Raw genomic sequence first — 23,054 nt, 5'->3', positions numbered from 1 at the left:
AAATTAATGCTTCTTATTTTAACGAAACTTGTGAGCAATTGCTTTTTTTTTATCTTGGCATAGTTATCTGGGTCATTTAGAAATGAAAACTGATATGTAATTAAGAGCGGCATGTATAAAGAGCAGGATTTTTACATATTTTAAAAATAAGATTCAAAGTCCCTCAGATGCAAGACTGTCTCCATGGTCTATCTTGCTTGTGCACAGGAATCATATTTTCTCCTCTGCTCCCTCACATACTCTGCATGGGTCATCTGCCTCCTCCATACAGCTGTCACTCTTTCCAAACTCTGTACTCTCTTTTCTCTTTTCTCTACTCCTTTGCTTGTATGCTTTTCCTTGACCATCCCTCTAACCCCATTCCCACCTGTCAAAATCCTGATGAGGTCCTTCTCTCTAACCAGTGTTTCTCAAACCTGCTTTACAGTGGATCCACCAGAGTAGCTTTTCAAAAATACCCTGGGGTTTTGGATTCAGTTGATCCACTGTGGAACTTAGACTGAGGTCATTTTTTTTAACTCTCTGATTAGACAGAGTATTCAGTTAATGTAGAGAATCACCATCATAGATGCTCTCGAATAATAAAAAAGATGCCTCCCTCTTATACATCCCCACAGTTTTACGTCTGTACCTTGTTGATGGAATTTACCAATTTTAGGCTTGTCTTTTTCGTCAGTTTTTTGTAGCCTAGAGCAGTGGTCCCCAACCCCCGGGCCGTGGACTGGTACCGGTCTGTAGGCCATTTGGTACCGGTCCGCAAAGAAAGAATAAGTAACTTACATTATTTCCGTTTTATTTATATTTAAGTCTGAACAATGGTTTATTTTTAAAAATGACCAGATTCCCTCTGTTATATCCGTCTAAGACTCACTCTTGACGCTTATCTCGGTCACATGATACATTTATCTGTCCCACCCTAAAGGCCGGTCCCTGAAAATATTTTCTAACATTAAACTGGTCTGTGGCCCAAAAAAGGTTGGGGACCACTGGCCTAGAGTACAGTTGAGGTCTTTTGCTGTCCTTTGTAAATTCGTATTGAATTAAATTATATTGGTCATACTTTTTATTTTTTGGTGTTAGACAATACATTCATATTCCAGTAAACCCTATTTTATTAATCAATAGCTATTCTTTTTGGGCGTGGCACCCCTTGGCCTCCCAATACTGCTTCTTCCCCAGAACTTGCTTGTGTGAACCAGGCTCCCATACTCTGGAGACTGCTCTCTGGTCACTATAATTGGCTCCATGGAGATTTTTCTTGTCAGAGAAGTCGCTGCAACAGTCATCAACGTGGAAAGCTACATAGAATAGCCGGATTGCACTGGAATCTCTTGGGAAAGAGATTTCAGCCTTAACTGGTTGATGTGTCAGGGTTGAAATGTCCTGAGAATGATTTGGTTCTGCAGTCCCTGCCCAGTGCCGAGTTCTTGCAGGCGTGGAAAGGAAAAGGGCTGGAGCCTGGAGGTGCTCCCATGCTTGCTAAACCTCACTGGGGAGGGGGGCCGGCAATGAAGCTTAGCGGGCAACCGTGTGAGATGGTGGAGAGGCATGTGTGAAGTCTATGTAGGCCTAGAATCAAATTCCGACTCGGCCACATTCTAGCTGAGCAGCATTTGGCAAGATATTTAACCTCTCTGAGCCTTTGTGTCCTTAGCATACAATGATTAAAATAATGTGTGCTGGTGAATTTTTTTTTCTAATATAAGTATTCTTTATGCAAATATCCTGGCAAGTAGTAGATACTAAGAGTCAACATTTAACCGCCCTTCATCTCGACTTTCCCACCTATCAAATGAAGGCAGGAGCAGTTAATACTCAGAAGAGCGGACATTGAGTGCTTCCTTTGCGCCAGGCCCTGCTCTAAGCAATTTACAAAGTGCCATCCTCATAAGCTGCTATGGAGTTGTGAGGATTAATTAAGCTAACATAGGAAGAGCGGGCACATTCGGCACTTGCATCCTAAGTGCTCATAACATTAGCCACCGTCACTAATGGAGCACCTAGGCTATGCGCCTGACACTCTGCCAGGAAATTTTATGCATCATCCACTTGATTTCCTACAGCTACTGTAGGAAGGAAGCCCCATAACTACCACCATTTTAAAGATGAGGAAAGGTCCCAAAGATTAAGATACCTTGTCCCGAATTCCACAGTTTGTAAATAGTACACAGAGGCAATAATCTAGGCATGTTTTATATCAGAGCTTCTGCTTTTCATATGTTAGCACTGGAATGCTTACTGAACGGGAGTAAGATCAATGATGAGCCCACAGGTAGAGAAGACGTTACGAGGAGCAGCTGGAGGTCAGTGAGGCAAGGCGAGGAGAGAATGAGAGACACCAAGTGCAACCTAGTTGGAGAGATGCACGATCCTGTCTGGACCAAGAGCCCTGAGGAATCATTTTATCCGCGGGACTTGAGGGCAGTGTTTTGGAGCTGGGGCAGGATGTCAGGGTAGCAGGTTTTTAGCAGTTCATTTGATACCACCTTAGCCTTAACAATAATATCACCTGACTAACCACTGATGTCATTACCTTCTCTGCACTTTTGGCGTTATGTAACTAGAGTAGAAAAAGGACAGGTCATGAACACTAAGTTGCAGATATTAAATTAGGTGAGAAATGGGTCCCCTTAGACCCTCCGGAAGCTTTCTGCTCCCCTTCAAGTCTAGCCATACATACATAAACCTGGAGATGGTCAGGATATAGGATAAACTGGATAATTCTGGGGCTTCTAAGGGAAGGGAAATGTACCTCCTTAGGCTGGTGATAAACACTTCACAAAATGGTGTTGGAGTAGAGTTCATTGTACTACACTCCGGTATGAGCCTAAGTTGCTTTGTTTACCCACAGTCTACCTGGGCTGACACAGGACAGGCCCATGTTCTTGTCAAACTAACTGTGGAATCTATTATGTAAGCCACCCCTGTCCCTGTTTACTAAATTTTCAATGACCATTTCCCTACCGTCCAATCACCTTCCTGATAGCAGCCATGATCAGCCATGGAGCAGATAAAACAAGCTTGGACTCTGAAGCAGTGCTTGGTGTTTGGGGAGCCAGTGGACCTCAGTTCTAGTCCCGGTGACGAGACCATGGGTGATAACCAAGAGGAGGAAAATTAGAAGACTATTAAAACACAACTTTTCATGTGTATCATAGCGTTGTTATATGTAGTTTATCCATAAAAACAAATTTGCTGTGGTCTTCTCACTAATCCAGACCTCATGTTTTAAACAAACATTTTACACTAGGAACCAGTGAAAATAGGAAAGTTATTTTGGGGACCACTAAGGCAGAAATCACCCTGAACATAAATGAATTCAGCTAAGATCATTGGGTCTATAATCTTCACACAGCATCAGGGTGGTTACCTCTTTGGCAGACCAGCATGAAATTTCTGGACTGGTCATGGACCAGTGATTGAAAAACAGTGATCAGTATGGAGAATGAAAAGAATTCATCCCTTAGGGAGTTTAAAAGACCAAGTTGGAGACAAAATCAACATATATAAACCATCCAATAGCATTTGATACCATTGCAATTAACTGTAGAGCTGGCAACATTGTAAAATATGTAGGTAATTAGGAAAGAGAGTGATCAGAGAGAACTAAAGAACAGTCATGCCAGATTGCATGGGGACATTTAGACCTAAGGGTGGGAGGCTTTAGGTATATTTTAGGATAAAAAATAAATATTAATAATAGCTAAGATGAACTGATTGCTTCATGTTCTAGACAGTCTTCTAAGAGCTTTACACTTCCTAACTCATTTTATCCTCAAAACAAGTCCAATAATTGGGAATTGTTACAATCTCTCTGCTTAAAGGACAAAGAAACTGAGGCACGAAGATGTTCAAGATATTGTGCCTGGTCCTATAGCTATTACCTGGTAAATTTCTTTTTCCAGAAAATGTTAGTTGACATCTTTTTGAAGACTGTGTGCATGTTTAAGATTTTTTCAATATTAGGCAACAAGAATACTGCTTTACCATCAATAGATGACTGGATAAAGAAGATGTGGCACATATACACTATGGAATACTACTCAGCCATAAGAAATGATGACATCAGATCATTTACAGCAAAATGGTGGGATCTTGATAACATGATACGAAGCGAAATAAGTAAATCAGAAAAAAACAGGAACTGTATTATTCCATACGTAGGTGGGACATAATAGTGAAACTAAGAGACATTGATAAGAGTGTGGTGGTTACGGGGGGGAGGGGGGAATGGGAGAGGGATAGGGGGTGGGGAGGGGCACAAAGAAAACAAGATAGAAGGTGACAGAGGACAATCTGACTTTGGGTGGTGGGTATGCAACATAATTGAACGACAAGATAACCTGGACTTGTTATCTTTGAATATATGTATCCTGATTTATTGATGTCACCCCATTAAAAAAATAAAATTATAAAAAAAAAAAAAAAAAAGAATACTGCTTTATTTGCTGCTAAGGTCGTGCTGTACAAGTGATAATGTAATAGCCAAAAACTCCTTGTGGGCTAGGTATCAAATGAGCAAAAATGCATCCAGTGGCAAGGCCATGTGAAAGAGTCTGTGTTTTGTCTCTGCTCCTACAATTACCTCTATCAGTTGTTTATTAATTGGAGGTAATTCATGAAAGATTAAATTAAGGATTGAATACTGATGATTACTCAGCTAATTGTTTCATTTTCTACCTCATTGTGTTCTTGTAGATGCACCCTTGGTATAGAGTGCATGATTTATTTCCTTCCTTCCTTCCTTCCTTCCTTCCTTCCTTCCTTCCTTCCTTCCTTCCTTCCTTCCTTCCTTCCTCCCTCCCTCCCTCTCTCCCTCCCTCCCTTCCTCCCTCCCTCCCCTCCCTTTCTTCCTTTCCTCCCTCCCTTACTTCCTCTTTCTTTCTTCTTTCTTTCTTTCTTTCTTTCTTTCTTTCTTTCTTTCTTTCTTTCTTTCTTTCTTTCTTTCTTTCCCTTCCTTCCTTCCTTTCTTTTTTCTTTCTTTCTTTCTCTCCTCTCTTTTTCTCTATCCCTCCCTCCATCCCTCCCTCCCTCCCTCCCTCCCTCCCTCCCTCCCTCCCCCCCCCCTTCCTTCTTTCCTTCTTTCCTTCCTTCCTTTCATTTTTTCTCTTTTCCAAGTGAGAGGAGAGGAGACAAAGACACAGACTCCTGCAGGTGCCCCGATTGGGATTCATCCAGTGACCCCCATCTCGGGCTGATGCCTTGCCCATCTGGGGCCATGCTCTCAACTGAGCCATTCTCAGTGGCTGAGGTAGAGGTTCTATGAAGCCAACCTCAGCATCCGGGGCCGAAGCACTCAAACCAATTGAGCCATAGTTGCAGGAAGGAAGAGAGAGAAAGAGAGAAAGGGAATGGAGGAGGGGTGGAGAAGCAAATGTCACTTCTCCTGTCTGCCCTGACTGGGAATCGAACCCAGGACATCCACATGTGAGCTGATGTTCTACCACTGAGCCAACCATCCAGGGCCACAGTTTCTTCATTTAGTTTATTTTGAGTGTGTGTACAGAGGAGTTCATGTTTTACTCTATCCCAGTGTATACTGGGGGCTATCAGATAACTGAACAAAAGGATGGTGACCATCTAAGAGGTCACCTGAGTGCATCAACACGTCCCCTGCTGAAAGGTGGCCTCAAGGTAATGGGAACTTCTAATATTGCTACATAAGGATGTCCAGTCACCATCATGGGGATCAAAACTGACAAGTCAAAAAAGACAGGCATACCCGACCAGCAGGCAAGGAAGCTGGCTCACCTGTGCGCAGCTGCTGAGCGCGAGTGGTTTCCTGTCTCTGCCCCAGCTGCACTGAACTGAGGAGCACAGCTCTGCTCTGGGGGCCACATATTTTGACTGGCATCTGGTTTCTGCTTGATGTAAAGTGAGCAACAAGGAAATGGCACTGACTAGTCAAAGCCTTTTCGTTTCCTTCCAGTTGGCCTCAGTGGTGAATACCCAGCTGCCGCGATGGCTCCACAGAGCGTGTTTCAAACTCTGGGGCTTAGGACACTAATGCTGGGGTACTTTTCAACAATGCATTGTGTTAGGAAATATATTTGGCAAATTCTAAATTAATGAAATTTAGCTGCTTTATTAACCAGCCTTTTCTCTGCATAGTTAGTGTCTCAGATTTATTTGGCTTAGGAGCCTTTTCCCCCCAGGTGTCTTGAGAATTTGGCACTCTATATAGTGTGTACTAACTGGAAACTGAAGAATGAATATAGCCCTCTTGAGGAATTTCTAGAAAATGTTCTTTATTCAGTATCATTCAATTATGAGCTGCTGAAAAGAGGGTTTTTCAGTCTGCAACAAAAATTTATTGAGCACACTACTTGTCCTTCAAGTCCCAGCAGTTTTTGTACTATTATTTAATTTTGGTGTAAGGAAATCATTAACGTAGGATTTTTGGTCTATTACTTTCTTTTTTTTGCTGTAATCATTAAAAAATGTAAATCACTCCACTTGACCATACTGTATTGAGAGATTTTTCTAAAGGCTTTTTGGGCATGAGTAGCTGGTTTGTCTCTGAGCTACATGGTGCCAGTCCTCACGTTTCTGACAAACACAAGGTCTTTGAATAGATGCTTTGCCTCTTTCCCACTTTTATTTGTTTGCCAGCCTGCCCTCCAAATTTGTAATAATATCCTGGTGATCACTCTTCTTTCCACTGTGGTAAATGCGATGCCTCAGCCACAGCAACTCAGAAGCGGCCATTAGAGGTCAGTTGCTTCCTCCGACACTAGGGATGGAAGACAAGTGACACAGGTCTCCGGCGGCACTGGGTGACAATCTTGTATTGCGTGAACAGGCCCGGTGGGAGTTCTGAGAAAAGGCAGCAGTGGGGAAGGCTGTACTGGAGGGCGGGAAGGGCCAGGACCGGAACGGGGAATAACGTTGGCTGACACGCAGGGAAAGACTGGCATTTTCCCCTAAATGGTTCTTTGCAAGGTGTCTGTGGTTTTCTTTAAAGCCTCCTTTTCACTACGAACTTGGCATTTTTGGAAAGATCAAGCAACAATAGAGGCACTTTTTTTTTTTTTTTTTTCTGCACGGGATCATGAAGCTTACACCCTGCGAAATCTTCTTTACAGATTTTAAATGACTTTCTTGCTTTTCTGCTTTCTTCATGAATAGCTGGCAGTTCCATCTGAGTGACAGCAGAATGAGGGGGGTTTTCCTAAACAAATAGCTGTCTGAACGGTAGTGCCTGCGAACTCAGGGTTCCGCGGAGCTCAGGGCAGTAGTTCTGGGAGGGTGGTCCTCAGACCCCCAGCTTCTTCCCCTGTGAGACGTCGTTAGAAGTGGATATTCTCTACCCACCCAGACCTACTGCATCAGCAAACCTGGGGGTCAGGCTTGGAGATGTTTTTTATTTTGGAGGTTTTTTTATGAGCTCCCCCCTCCCCTTTAGCTGATTTTGTTGTCCACTCAAATATGAAAGCCTCCTCCTTGGGGGGTTATTTGAAAGCCTTCAGAGGTGTCCATGATTGCCCTGAGACCGCACGTAAGTTGGTGGATGTGTATGTGCAGGCATCCGTGGGAGGAAGCAGAACCAGTTCTCACCGGGATCTCAGAATGACACTGACCCTCACAATGTAGAAACCAGTGTTGAAATACACTATCAGAATCCAGACCCCGTGTTTCCAGTCACAACTCTGACCTAATTTCTCAGTGTTTTCCACCTGCATTTCTACAGTTCGGTCTCGGGAGAGAGTCACCTGCCCTCCTTTCTTGTTTCTGAGCCCTCCCTGGTATCGCATCCTATGTCGTTGTCAGCTTCCTCTGTCTTGAAGCACAGTGCAAGCTAATGTTTCATTACAGACACTCCTGGCTTGAATGTCTTCGAGCCAGAGACCCAGTCTATGCGGTGGCTCTGAGATCGGCATCCACACGTCTTTGAAATGAGTATTGAATATTGAAGTGTTTGTTTTAGCCCGAGGTTACTCATGTTGCTCTGAAATATTTACCTGCGGGTTTATGAGCAGGGAATTTTAACCTGCCATACCCGGACCAAATAAAGCACTGTGTGCATAAAATCACCATTCACTTTTTTAACGAGCACTTATTGAGAGGGTCTGGTGTGTACTAGTCCCTGTGGGAGTCTTAGACACACAGAGAGGAATGTCCTTCCAGGCTGGAAAGCAGAGAGAGGAGGTGGGCAGGGATTAGACGAGGCTGAAGCAGTAAGATATATAAATGAATAAAACTGAGAGACTTGAAGAAAAAAGTGACTGACTCCTCTCGGGGTTGGGGCATGTCGGGATGGCAGTGTAGATGGGAATCTGTCACAGAAAATATATTTTTACTGGGTCTAGAGGATGAGAAGGCAAAACAGGCATTGGGCTATTTCAGGCAGGAATAGCTCTCTGGGTGGACAGAGTCATAAAAGAATGAAAATGTGCCCGAGGGGTGGTGAGACTTCTGGTGTGGATGATGTGCCTGGTAGAGATGGGTGTGTTGTGGGCAGGGAGTGGCAAAGAAGGAGCCCTGGAAATAGAGGAGGGACTTTGTGAATCTTGTGTCATAATATCAGTGTCTCTCAATGTTGTTGAAACATTTATTTTGTTGTGAAAACACTTTGATACTTTTCAAGACACAGCCATTCAAATATAAAATATAGTTCTATAAATGTAGTAGTATTTCTGACAAAATTTCAGAACATCTATCTACTTGTATCAATGTGATTTTCTACTCACCTGTGCAATTTTGTTCTTATTCCTTTTGTTTGGAATGCCTTTCTTCTGGGGGAAAAAAAAAAGAGGCCATTAGAATTAGCCAGCTATTGACCATGATCCTTATCAAGAAACTAATCTGTGCTCACATTTTGTCCTGTAGCTCTCATAGCAACCCTTCCAGTTTGTTAGGAGTCCCAGTTTTATAGATGGGTAAACTGAAGAACAGAGAGGTCTGACATTTCCTTTGCCACAGAGTAACAATTTCTCAGCTGAGAAGTTATGAAGTGACTTACTAAAGCCATCAGTGGGGACACAGGTAAGTAAAATACAGCTTCAAATACAAGTTTCTGCCAATTTCTAGGTATATGACCTTGTAACGACTCAAAGTGGGTCATTTTCCTGCTTTAAAAAGATCTTTGAAATAATGAGATCGTGGTAGGATCAGACTGTTAGTCGCCTCTCTCTGAAGAAACCTACACAAGGTGAGCAGTTAGAGGCTGTTATGATGGTCCAAACCTAGAAATGGACCAGAGGGAATAAGTCACATTAGGCAATAGATGGTAAGGATTCTGTCTACTTCAATTAACTGTAATGCTTTCAGAGAGGGACCTGCCTTCCTTGTTTTATTATTACCTTTTACATATAGTGAACACTGGTTGATATTCCTCCAAAGTAGGAGGCAGCCCTAAATCTGTTTTTACCAAATCAGTTGATGAGAAGAAGAAATCTGAACAGAGGAAGGAGATCCGAGAGAAGAAATTAGCTTAGAAAAGACACCATGAGATCCCACTAAAGCTTATTTATACCTTGTAGGTCTTCTCAGTAAGTAGATCCTGCCCTTCTTGACAGTAGTGGTCCAAACTGCTGTCCTTGATCAACACCCTAACTCTCCTTATACTGGGATAGTTTCTGGAAGAGGTTTGACCACTTCCTGAAAGATAGGGACCAAAAGTAAACAAGGTAGTAAAAGGAAACAGTAAATAATAGTCTTGGGAGGTCTATGAATTCTTGAGAATTATAATTTGACCATCTCGTTATTTAAATTGAGACATGATTTTAGAATCATACCTTGGACAACGTTTTTCAACCTTTGATTTCTATGTAGGTTGTAAGGCGTTTCTGATAGTAAATGAAATTACTTTGCGACCTCTCTGTGCCTAAGACCTTTCCTTGGCATAGGAGAGAGAAATCATTTCTCATCTGACAATTTGTTGGAGAGAATGATTTGTCAAAACAGAGTTGTGGTTTCACCCCGGCTGGATTCCGTGTGCAGAGCTATCACTAAGGACCCCACTGCCCAGCTCCCCTGCACCCCAGGAGGCCACGCTGCTCCCTTCATGACTTCCTCTCTTTGGCACCTGCTTGTGTATACTCATTATTAAAGGAAACTAGAGATGATTCCATAAGTATGAAATGCCCAAGAAAACTAATTCTAAGAAATCTCTTTCTCCTGAAGCTGGATTTTTCCATTCACCTCTATCCTGTTCACAATCTTCACCACTCATACTCTAGCTCAGCCCTACAAAGGTGAAAAGCACGTATATGAAGTTGAAAGTGGACAGGAACTAAGAAACTATTTTTTACTACTCTTATATTTTACCAAAGAGATAACTGAGGACCCAAAGGGCAGGGTTCTTTCTTAAATCACTGCTCAACCAGATTCAAATCTAACACATGATTTTACATTTCTTCATAGGTGAAATACACTGTAAAGATAAATAAACCAGAATATTACTTTTGAATAAATAAGAAAATAGAAAAGTATGTTCACAGCTAAGCATACAAGGTAACAAAGAGATACAATAACACCATGAAAGTGCAGGAGGGGAATTCTTTTCTTTTGAGGGTGAAATTTTGTTAAAGTGATAAAACAATGAAATGAATATAAAAAGAGACTATATACTGCTCACAAAAATTAGAGGATATTTCAAAATGAATATGAAGCGATAAAATATCCCCTAATTTTTGTGAGCCGTGTATATGGCCCAAGGTTAGGCACTGAGTAATGTGCAAACACATGTCTGTTCTAATTCTCTGTGATGTAGATGCCGCTATAACACAGCCCACCCTCCCACCAATAAGCGGATATGAAAATGTATGAATCTAAGTCATTGGCATCAATATTGTAGCTTCTATGCAATAAAATTCTCTTTGGGCCCTGGCCGGTTGGCTCAGTGGTAGAGCATCGGCCTGGCGTACAGAAGTCCCAGGTTCGATTCCCGGCCAGGGCACACAGGAGAAGCGCCCATCTGCTTCTCCACCCCTCCCCCTCTCCTTCCTCTCTGTCTCTCTCTTCCCCTCCCGCAGCCGAGGCTCCACTGGAGCAAAGATGGCCCGGGCGCTGGGGATGGCTCCTTGGCCTCTGCCCCAGGTGCTAGAGTGGCTCTGGTCACAACGGAGCGACGCCCCGGAGGGGCAGAGCATCGCCCCCTGGTGGGTGTGCCGGGTGGATCCCGGTCGGGTGCATGCAGGAGTCTGTCTGACTGTCTCTCCCCGTTTCCGGCTTCAGAAAAATACAGGAAAAAAAAAATTCTACAATTATATAGCCTTTTAAAATTTATTCTCTCCACTGGTCAGCATTGAATTGATTTCTAAACAGATTTTATTTCTAGTTAAGCATGACTTGTTTGTGGCAGAAAGTAAATTAACTTGGTTAATTTAGAAGGCTGTTATGCTTTTATTTTACTCTTGCTTTCCTACCTAGAAGAAACTGTTTTCTCCCACCACAGTAAAACACCCAAATTCATATAGTCCATCTAAAGAAAAGGTGTTCGGCGACCAAGGCAAGTTTGTGGAGTGTCAGCAAACCAAAATCTTTCAATATTAGTCACTTACTATTAGCACCAGCTATACTGATTAAGGCTCATCAGAAAGCCTGGAGTGTTAGCATCCCTGGGATTTGCTGACCAATGTATTGATCAAATCCGTGAAAATTCAGAATTCAGAATGCAGGTTGAAATCCTCAGTGAACAGGCGGAGGTGGGGTTGACTGCATAATTAGAGCTCAGGGCTAGTGGTGAGGATTTGACTATTTCCTGAGGAGATGGAAACACAGAATTTGTGAAATGAGTTGATTTCTATGAGAGAAAACATATACAAACATTACAGACAAGAACAATAAAAGCAGCTAATTATTTTTGAACAACTACTGCATGATATACTTTTGAGCATGTATTTACCCAAATTACCAGATTATCTCAGGGGGCATTTTTATCAACATTTTTCAAATGATAGGAACAATGCTCAGAGACATTAGGCAAATTTTCCAAAGTCATACAAACAATAAATTGCAGGGATAGGACTGTGAGGCAGCTGACTAATTTGTCCCCTTTGCCCAGAACGTTCCTTCTTTTACTTGTGAAGATCATCTATTTCGGGGGACCTTCCCGGTCTCAGGCAAATGGGAAAAACGGGTCACAGCAACTGGCCCCCGTAGCTGCTGGGGTCCAAACCCGAAGCTTTGAACTGGTAATTAAACTGCTTCCACTGAGGACAAGTGAACCAAAAACCAGAGATGGAACTGTAGAAAATGTTTATAACTTGAAAAAAATGGGAAGAGACTGTAGGGTCCATACTTATAGGATCATGTCTGTATTCTTTGCCCGTTTTATTCCCAGTCCATAGCACGATGTCTAAGACAGAGTAGAGGCTCAATGAACATGTGTGTAATTGGTTAACTGATTGATGATTGGTTACTAGTGACTGGATGAATGTAGTTCAATAATCTTTCAGTCTTTACTTTTCAGGCTGAACCCTTCCTGTGTCATTAAAGCAAGTTGAGTTTGAGGCCCTCACTGTGCTGGTCAATCTCTTCTGATGAATCCCAAGTGCGTCAACCCACTTTTAATAGTTTACACTCTAACAGGAACATAATATATCCGAGTGTGGTATGACTAGCACACGATAGAGAGCATGGCTATCACCTTTCTTGTTCTGACCTGAAACTATGCCACTTGAAGTTTCATTAGCCTTGCACTTTTCAAGCCCCATTGGAGCTCACATTTCTCTACTTGTTTCTTCCACTTACTTTGCTGATATGCAGCCTGTATATTTCTTTTCTATAATTTTCTCTCTGCCACTGTAAAAGAGGCAATCTTGTGTTAACTATGGGAGAGGCATCTGTGCTCTACCTTGTTCATCATTAATAAACCCCCACGCTCTGTTCTCATTGCCAAGCTACTAATGCCTGGTAACAATTTCCAAGTCAGAACACACACAGCTTGATATTCAAAGCACAGGTTAATATTTGTTTTCTGACATATCACTTGTGTTGAGTTTGAAAGTAAAACTAGATGTGCTGTGAAAATTACTCAAGAAAGAGAAAAAGGGATAATAAAAGAGTTATCTCCTTTGACCTAATTGCTACCAAACCACTGGGGGAAAAATGTTTCTCTTGATCTCTGAAATCAACTTAAAGTTTCATCTTCTGACGTGGGTACCATTAACATTGTTATGCTATTAAAACTTCTGCAAAAGCATTTTTCGTAAAGAGTAGGAAAATTGTTTGGGGCTATGTTGGGATTGGTTTGCTTGCTACTGATATAAATATCTTTGAATTTTATTTTCTTACATGCTCACGTTTCCTAAGCATCTCAAATTAAAGAACAAAGCAGAGTGACTAGACACAATCCGACACTTTTTTAAAGCCAAACTGAGTACAATAGCTTTCAGAAATTATGAAAATATCAATGCAAGAAAATTATTTCTAATATACAGTAAGCTTAGCAGTGGAATTTTATTGGAAAAAACCTCATCTGAGCATGGAGCATTTAAATAATGAATTTACAAAGAGAAACTCAAGGAATTCACCGAGAGCCATTACTTACAATAAGAAAAAACAAGTACACTTTAATGATTATAGATTTAAGCGTGGAATATTTTGCCCGATTTTTCTGTCATGGCGTCTTTGTCATCGGGGTCTGATGATGTGAGTAAGTATCATGGGTGAAAGTCTTTGTGTTTGCTCAGCAGAGAACAACAGTTGCTCTATGTAAATAGGGTGCCTCCTCCCTTTGGATGCCTTGGGATATGTATAATAGATTAAGTTGGTTTTGTGCACAGCAAACAGGTCTGTATTACCAAGAATATGAATAATGTCGGTTTTCATAATTGCTAACATCTGGCTTTCCATAAATCTGTTAAATTGCATGGAAGCAGAATTAGATTTCTGTGTCATAACTAAAGCAATTACATGGAGCTCTGTAGGCAATGTGGTCCTACAGTCAGCTGTGAAATCCTTTCATTCTGAGCGACAAAAGCAAAGCCAGCTTTGGCACCTTGTTTTTAGTGCACACACGAGATACGTTCATTTTTATGCTCAGGTTCCTTAATTTACGAGAGGAAAGCAGTGCCAATACATTTGCAACTTCGTGATGCAAAATAACCAAATGTTGAAAAGCATATTATAAATGGGCATCAATTGCCAATTTAGAGATTTTAGAGGAGACCGTCAATTGAATACCCCTGTGTAGCCACTGTGTGTGGATCTGTTGAAATCAGCCTTCCAGGCAGTATCTTTAGTAATTTGTTAATGGGTCTTCCTCTACCCTTATCTTCAAGCATTTGACAAGAAACTGGTGGGAAGAGAGGAGGGAAGGTTGTCTTGCTATTTCAGTGTGGTTCCTATATGTTATTTACCATACTTTGAACTACAGTAGATGAAAACATAATAATTAGATATATTCCATTATGGCTGGATGGCTCAGTTGGTTAGAGCATTGTCCCAAGGTGCAGAGGTTGCTGGTTCGATCCCTGGTCAGGGCACATACAGGAGCAGATTGATGTTCCTGTCTCTCTTTCTCTTTATCTCTCTCCACTCCCCCTTCTTCTCTTGCTGAGATCAATAAATTAAAATATTCTTTTAAATAATTAAGTGTATTTCTGGCAGGAGAAAGTTGTGGTTATTATACATTAGGATAGGGGTCGGGAACCTTTTTGGCTGAGAGAGCCATGAACGCCACATATTTTAAAATGTAATTCCAGCCCTGGCCGGTTGGCTCAGTGGTAGAGCATCGGCCTGGCGTGCAAGGGGTCCCGGGTTCGATTCCCGGCCAGGGCACACAGGAGAAGTGCCCATCTGCTTCTCCACCCCTCCCCCTCTCCTTCCTCTCTGTCTCTCTCTTCCCCTCCCGCAGCGAGGCTCCATTGGAGCAAAGACGGCCCCAGGCGCTGGAGTGGCTCTGGTCGCAACAGAGCGATGCCCCAGAGGGGCAGAGCATCGCCCCCTGGTGGGCGTGCCGGGTGGATCCTGGTCGGGCGCATGCGAGAGTCTGTCTGACTATTTCTCCCCGTTTCCAGCTTCAGAAAAATACAAAATAAATAAATAAATAAATAAATAAATAAATAAATAAATAAATAAATAAATATAATTCCATGAGAGCCATACAAGGACCCATATACGATACGCATTATCCAATAAAAATTCGTTGTTGTCTCAGAGGACAGCTGTAATTGGCTCCAGCCACCTGCAACCATGAACATGAGTAATAGGAAATAAATGGATTGTAATACATGAGAATGTCTTATATTTTTAACATTATTATTTTTTTTATTAAAGATTTGTCTGCAAGCCAGATGCAGCCATCAAAGAGCCACATCTGGCTCGTGAGCCATAGGTTCCCGACTCCTGCCTTAGGGCAATTGAACAATCCCGAGGACAAATTTTGGCAAAGTAGCCACTACAATAGTACTAGTCTGTAAATTTCCTGAATTTAAGTAAATACACTGGACATCTTTAGTGTATTATGTGTTAGTTGGCACAGAAGAGAAAAACAAAAATATTTAACCTCTACACTCAGTGAACTCACTAGTTACATATGGAAATGTACATATTGACAACGTATCTCCTGAGAGAGGAATGCAAAGATAGCATAGCACATGAGGTACAGAGAAAGCAAACGTCCTTAGTGATTGTCTTGCATAATGAGTGGTGGTGAGGTTTGATCCCAGTTTTGATGAATGCATGGAGATGAAGGTAGCACAGGAAGGGAAGTGCTTACCTTTTCAATTAATTAACTCATCCCATTCCATATAGGCTGAGAAAAAGTAGAGCTAAGGAAGGGGTAGTATGCACATAATAGAAAAAGATATGTTTGAAGTCACAGAGGAAACAACGTGGGCTGTGGGTCACCCATTGCTTTTGAATGGAAAGGGAAAAGGCAGAAGGTAACAGCTGAAGTGTAATATCAGGCTATGCTAGGAGTTTGAACCTTTTATTAAAGCACCAGAGAGTCAATGAGAGGTGGGAAGCAGAGGAGCGACATGGACAGACTTGCTTTGAGAGCACCAGTTCCCTGCGGAAGATGTTGAAAGCAATGATTCTTATCTGGCTAAACAAAACCCAAATGTGTGGATCCTACTTTATTCCAACTGAGTCATTCTCCAGTGGTGGTGGCCTGGCCACCAGTATCTTTTAAAAGTTTGCCTAATGTTTTATTTATTTATATAATTCTTTTTTATTGGGTCCACAGTTGAAACTCACTGAATTAGAGTGAGAAGTGGTTGAAGTCAGGGAGACCAGAAAGGAGGCTAATTTTGTAGTCTCGGTGATAAGCATGAAGATAACACAGAATTTGAAGAAATCTGGATTTTATTTTTTATGATTATGTATGCAATGAACCATTGGTCTAGTTATCAATTTTTTACCTATATCTCCTAGACATATAAATTCAATATAAATGTGATTAGAGAAGTATAAGATTGAATATTTTAATTGTTACTTTAAGCAAAAACTAGGGCATGAGAATAATGTAAATGTATCAGTTTAGTATTGTTCCAAGGTAGTAGAAACCTAAATTGTAAGCTCTCTACCACTTACTGTCATTATAACTGGAGTTCAGAGGAGGTGAATGGTTACTGTGAATTGGCATCAAACTGGGATATACTTAGCTGAGGAGGTGGGGCTTGAACTTTGTCCTAAACATTTACATTTATTAAATCAAGAAACAAAATTTACCGAGTCCTTATTATGCTGTTGACATTTTTATTTTCAAATGACCATTGATTAAGTGAGTATGGCTTTATACAAGAGATAAATGAGGGTCAGAGAGGCTAAATAATATGATTAAGGACATATAGTGTGATAAAATGAACTGTATATAGTAACCACTCAATTAAATGGGAGAGCTTGCTTTCAAGTATGGGTCCCCTGACTCCCACATTCAATGCTACTTATAGTTAGGAAGATTCAGAGTGGAGGAAGGAAACTGAAGAGATGAAAGAGCTTTTAAGCAGGAGCACCATATGATAAAATGTGTTGGAATGGCATGGGCATGACCAGGAACAATGCGGAGGTAATTGAGGTCTTCTTGTAGTTAACCTGGAATCTAGGCATCTTTTTTTTTTAATTTTTCTTTTTTTTCCAAGTGAGAGAAGGGGAGACTCCCATATATGCCTTCACTGGGATCCACCCAGTAACCCCTGTCTGGGGCCAGTGCTCTGCCCATCTGGGGCCATGCTCTCAACTGACCTATGTATTTTTAGCACTGGAGGCAGAGGCTCCATGGAGCTATCCTCAGTGCCCAGGGCCAATGCACTAGAATCAATAGAACCATGGCTGTGGGTGGAGAAGGGGGGGGGAGAAGGGGGAAGGGTGGAGAAGCAGAGGGTCACTTCTCCAGTTTGCCTTGACCAGGAATCGAACCTGGGTCACCTACACACTGAGTGGTGCTTTACCACTGAGCCAACCAGCCAGGGCTGAATTTTGGCATCTTAATTTGGGATTATTTCCACAGTGTTCAAAGGAGGGGTCATTATTCATTAACTAATGGGTAGGAGAGAGACAAAAAGTAAATCATGGAATGAATTAGCTTTTTTTAGGAAATATCATTGGAATTCCCTTAGCCATCTCTGTAAATTAGTTTCTTCTTTTGTAAAATGAGAACGACTATTTTCATCTTGCAATTCTGTGGTGCAATTCATGAGAAAGAGCTGTGGGAAAAAAAAATTGATAATATGCTTTTGAGTATTTTATTGCTTTGAGCACTTTAGGGGAAAATGCCAATGCCAATAATTTTTTCTTTAATTTAGTCCATAATCCTTAACCAAGTACTTGCAATCTTATACATATAGGGGTGGGCAAAAGTAGATTTACAGTTGTGAGTATGTGAAACACAGAGCTTATTCTTGTACTCTTATTATTATTTTCCATGAACAACTGTCAACCTACGTTTACCCACCCCTGTATTTAACATGAAATTTAAGATGTAGAATAAGTTCATCTGTACTGTTCTTACTTTAACTGCCCAACAGTTATCTATTTGTACTCCTGTGTATCACTTTATCTCTCTCAAGAGGACAATGTCTTACATGTCATAGAACATTTATAGCACCTAGTGGGCAAAGAACCTTGTGCATAGCAAACCTTTGGTAAAAATTTATTGGCATCAATGTTGTCATCTGAAGAATATTTGAAGGGCATGCCAGTAGATTGATCAGTGGAGTAGAATACTCTGACAGACAAATGACCACTGTCTTCAGATAGCATCCAGTTGGTCATCAATAAGAAAAAACAAATATTCCTTTCTTGAGTAGTTTTAGAACTAGTGGCAAGAAGTAGAAGCCACTGGTTAATATATTTCATTTCAATTTAAGGAAGACATTTCCAAAAGGGTCACTCATTGAAGGAATTGGCTGCCTTGTGAGATCATAGAGTGCCCACGGGGGTTGGACAACTATGTTTGGAAAGTTGTTAAGGTCACTTACCACAAGACTTAAGGTCCCTGTTAAGTCAGGGAGGACTGACTAGAGTTATGCTTTCTTATGTGGTAAATGCCCTGGGCCATTGCGATGATAAGGCTTGGTTAGGAAACCACCTTCCTAACCAAGAGATGGTTAGGAACCATCATTCCTTCTTTCATCCTTAGCCCCAGGATCTGCGGACAGTCTAACTGGCTCAGGGTTGCCCTAATTACCCATTTGTTCCTACTCAGTGGTTAATCTATTCACAGCTTTTCTAAAAGACCCAGATCTCCATAGGATGTATCTACACTGTTCATGAAATAGCAGTGTTTATAGTCTCTGGATGGTATAGTTCTTGAGAATATCCTAAAGTTAATTCAGAGCTGCTACTGGATAATTTAGTAATTGGAGTGCAACAATTGAGAGTTTGAATCTCAGACCTGCTACTAATTAGCTAAATGACAGTGGGCATGATAATTTACTTCTATGATCTCAGCTCCATTATTTGCAAAATAGAGATGAGAAGCCATCCTCCAGCACAGAGCTATCTTGCAGAGTAAATGAGGTAATGCATGTAAACAGCCTGGCACAGTACCTGGCACAAGATACTTTGCTCAATAATGTTAATGCTATCGTAAATGATTTTTTTCTAGTGATTCGCTAGATTCAAAAGCCCTGTGCTTTCTTTATTGCAGACATTGATGAATGTGCCTTACAAACACATACCTGTTGGAATGATTCCGCCTGCATCAACTTGGCAGGGGGCTTCGACTGCCTCTGTCCCTCCGGGCCCTCCTGCTCTGGTGACTGCCCCCATGAAGGAGGGCTGAAGCACAATGGGCAGGTGTGGACCCTGAAAGAAGACAGGTGTTCCGTCTGTTCCTGCAAGGTAAAGTCAATGTAGTGCTGCCGAAATTGTAACTGTACTTTCCCCTCCGCCCTTGTTTCTCTTCCTCCCCACCTCTTCCCTCAGCTTGTCCTGTAGTTCCTGAAAAGGCTTCTCCTGTTCTAGTCCCTGTTACAGCTAATGCTGATGCGAGTGGCAGGCATACCTGCTCTCAATGAAAAGCGAGGTGTGGGGTTGAGAAGGACCACAGAGGACAGGGGTTGCAGGGCAGAGAAGCCAGCTAGTCCTCCCGCTGAGAGCCTGCAGTGCCTTTAATGTTGGTTGGGTGAGAGCTCTAATGAGCCCTCATCCCACGCTTATACAAACTTGCTAGTTAAAACTACTCTTCGCCTGAAATGATTACCCATATGAAATTTCTTACTTCTGTGCTGACATTATCCAGAAAAGCAAGGCTTAGAGACCTGCCTCCAGTGGTCAGAGACAGGCGACCTCTACTCTGAACAAATGACAGTGATAATACGGAGGCTTCCCGATAAATGATGTCGTCTTCATTGTTTCCAGTGCCAGGCTGTTCCTTACATTAAGTTGTTTGGAAGTGAGTTTAGTGCTTATGGAAATAAAATTTTGTCATCAACTGGTTTAGCTTTATGCTTTGCAAAATGAGCCTTATCAAAGTGTTTGATTTCTTTGTGCTTTATTTCATCTTTTATTGATCTTGCCTATTTATTTTCCTTTAATAAGGCTTTGCTGTAGCTCTTGCATTGTATTGTTATGATTTTGGGGGATAATAGTATTTAATCTTGGGCTTTAAGGGCATGGGAAACACAAGACATGACTTGCTTAGTAGCCTCTTGGAGAGCTGATATCTTGAGAAATTCTGAGTGCTCCCTCAAAACAAATGACATAACCTTGAAAAGTTCCAATTCATTTACCTGCCTTCTAGTCTGCCACACCTCCAGCAGACCTATTTAAAAAAGCTGTATTATCAAGTCCTGAGGTCATTACCCAACAACACCCATTTTTTCCCTTATACACATACATAAACATAAATCTATACATATACATATACATATACATATACATATACATATACATATACATATACATATACATAAACCTAGTTTAGCACATTCAAATTTAGGTCCATTACTCCCAATTATGGAGTACCTCCCATGGTCCAAGCATCCTGTAATTTAAAAACAGCATCACGTTTAATGTAGCTCAGTTTTGAAAGATGAATAAATTGAGTGTCTAAGTTTTAGAGCAAGTAATGTGTTCTAAATATCACAAAACATAAATGTTTAAGCTGGGACTTGAATTCCACTTGCCCCAAATTTCATAGTTTTCTCATTTTGCCACGTGTCCTGTTACACTCTACAAATGATATCTGTTGATATAGTCAGTATATGTGAAAACAAGTTTAAGCAATTAGTCAATCCAACTTGACTGAGCTCAAACTCTCACCTGTGTACTATGTTAATGACTATGTGAGACATTCCTTCAGGACATTTTCAAGTTATTAAATGCAGTATTTAACCATGTGGCACTGACTCAGAGGAAAAGAGTTTGTAGAGAAGGAAATCCTATTGTGGGTTCAAATAGTTGAGAAGGGCTTATGGAAGACATTGGCAATCAGGACTCCATTACAGCAAGCAAAGTGTGGAAATTTTTCTTTACTATTTTTTCTAGAAAGTCATGTTTTTTAACCTTTTGAGCTTGATCCTAACATGACCCCAAATTCATTTTAGGCTTTCTAGATTCCAGGCCCTGGAATAGGCAAAAAGTTTTAGTTAAGTTTTGACTAGGGTAAAGCCAAATTTTCTTTTTGTAGTTTTTGTTTTATATAAGCCCATGATAAAGCATGGAACTTACTAATCATTTACAGGTTTCCAGGGCCTCATTAATTGACTGTGTTAACAATCCAACCAACCTAAATTGATTTATTCTACTTTTACTCATAAAGATTCTTTGAAGTCTTAAGAAAATTATACTGAAGTTGTCACGGGAGATAAACCATACCTTTAATCCTATTTTGCTAATATAATACACCTTCACCACCACTATACCCTTTTATGAATAAAGTACTAGGCAGATTTTTTACATACATCTTTTTTTTTTCAATTGTATGTATTAGTCATTAACAGCATATCTCCCAAAAAGTGGATGGTGAAGGTCTTATTTTAGCTGAATAAAGAACCCCTAAATCAAATTCTGTATATAATCTTCAAAAAAGAATTTGTGATCACTCCTTGTTTGTTTCCATTATTTGTAGTTGAAAGTGTTCTATTTTGATATTTAAAAAAAAAAATTTTTCGGCCCTGGCTAGTTGGCTCAGCAGTAGAGTGTCGGCCCAGTGTGTAGAGATCCTGAGTTTGATTCCTGGTCAGGGCACACAGGAGAAGCGGCCATCTGCTCCACTGTTCCTGTTCTCTCTCTTTCTCTCTCTCTCCCTTCCCCGCTACCCCTCTCTCACTCTCCTGCAGCCCTGGCTTGAATGGTTTGAGCAAGTTGGCCCTGGGCACTGAGGATGGCTTCATGGCCTCACCTCAGGCACTAAAATAGCTTGGTTGCTGAGCAAGGGAGCAGCAGCCTCAGATGGGCAGAGAATCACCCGGTAGGGGGCTTGCCAGGTGGATTACTGTTAGGGCGCATGCAAGAATCTGTCTCTCTGCCTCCCTACCTCTCACTAATAGGTATTTGTCTGAAGAAATTCAAAACACTAATTCAAAAAGATATATGCACCCCTATGTTCATTGCAGCATTATTTACAATAGCTAAGATATAGAAGCAATCCAAGTGATCATCAGTAGATGATAGAATAAAGAAGATGTGGTACATACATACAATGGAATATTACTTGGCCATAAAAAGAATAAAATCTTGCTATTTGCAAAGACATAGACGGACCTAGAGGGCATTACACTAAGTGAAATAAGTCCAACAGAGAAAGACAAATAGCATATGATTTTACTTACATGTGGAATCTAGTTAACATATAAACAAACAAAACAAATGGTTGCCAGATGGAAGGGGGTTATGGATGTGTTTTCCAGTGGCTACGCTAATTTATAATCCCACCCACAGTGCAGGAGAGTTCCCTTTCTCCACATCCTCATCAACACCTGTTTGTTTCTTCATTTATTGATGATAGACATTCTGACATGTATGAGGTAATATCTCATTGTGGTTTTAACTTGTATTTATTTTCCTGATGATTAGTGATATTGACAATCTTTTTATTTCTATTGGTCATCTGTATGTTCTCTTTGAGGAAATGTCTTTCCATTCAGGTCCTTTGCCCATATTTAATCAGATTGTTGTTGTTTAGTGTTAAGTTGTATGTGTTCCTTATATATTTTTGATATTATTTCCTTATTGGATGTATTATTGGCAAATATCTTCTTCCGTTCAGTAGGTTGTTTTTTTAATTTTGTTGTTGGTTTCTTTTGCTGTGCAAAAAATTTTACGTTTTATGTAGTCTCATTTGTTTATTTTTCCTTTTGTTTCCCTTGCCCAAGGAGACATATTCCAAAAAATATATATTGTTAAAAGTGATGTCAAACAGTTTACTACCAGTGTTATATTTTAGAAGTTTTATGGCTTGGGACCTTACATTTATGTCTTTAGTCCATTTTGAGTTTATTCTTTTTATATGGTATGATGTTAGCTGTGGGTGTTTCATAGATGGCTTTTATTATGTTGGCATATATTCTGTCTATTCCAACTGGGCTGAGAGGTTTTTATTTTTTAATCAGAAATGAGTGTTAGATTTTGTCAAGTGTTTTTCTGCATCTATTGATGTGATCATATTATATTTATCCTTCATTTTGTTTATGTGATGTGTCATATTAATTTTGTGG

General features: G+C 40.8%; 1 protein-coding gene across 2 annotated transcripts in view; it reads left to right on the top strand.

The window, feature by feature from the left end:
• Positions 1-23,054, top strand: part of NELL1 (neural EGFL like 1) — an 845,221-nt gene that overhangs the window by 801,711 nt on the left and 20,456 nt on the right. For both annotated transcript variants that reach the window (XM_066364424.1, XM_066364414.1), the window contains one exon: positions 19,043-19,236. In XM_066364424.1, coding sequence (XP_066220521.1) covers positions 19,043-19,236 — 194 coding nt within the window. The remainder of the gene's footprint in view (positions 1-19,042; positions 19,237-23,054) is intronic.

This window comes from Saccopteryx leptura, chromosome 1 (assembly GCF_036850995.1).
Source record: "Saccopteryx leptura isolate mSacLep1 chromosome 1, mSacLep1_pri_phased_curated, whole genome shotgun sequence".
In the NCBI taxonomy this organism is placed as follows: Eukaryota; Metazoa; Chordata; class Mammalia; order Chiroptera; family Emballonuridae; genus Saccopteryx; species Saccopteryx leptura.
This window is presented reverse-complemented; position numbering and strand designations above follow the sequence as displayed.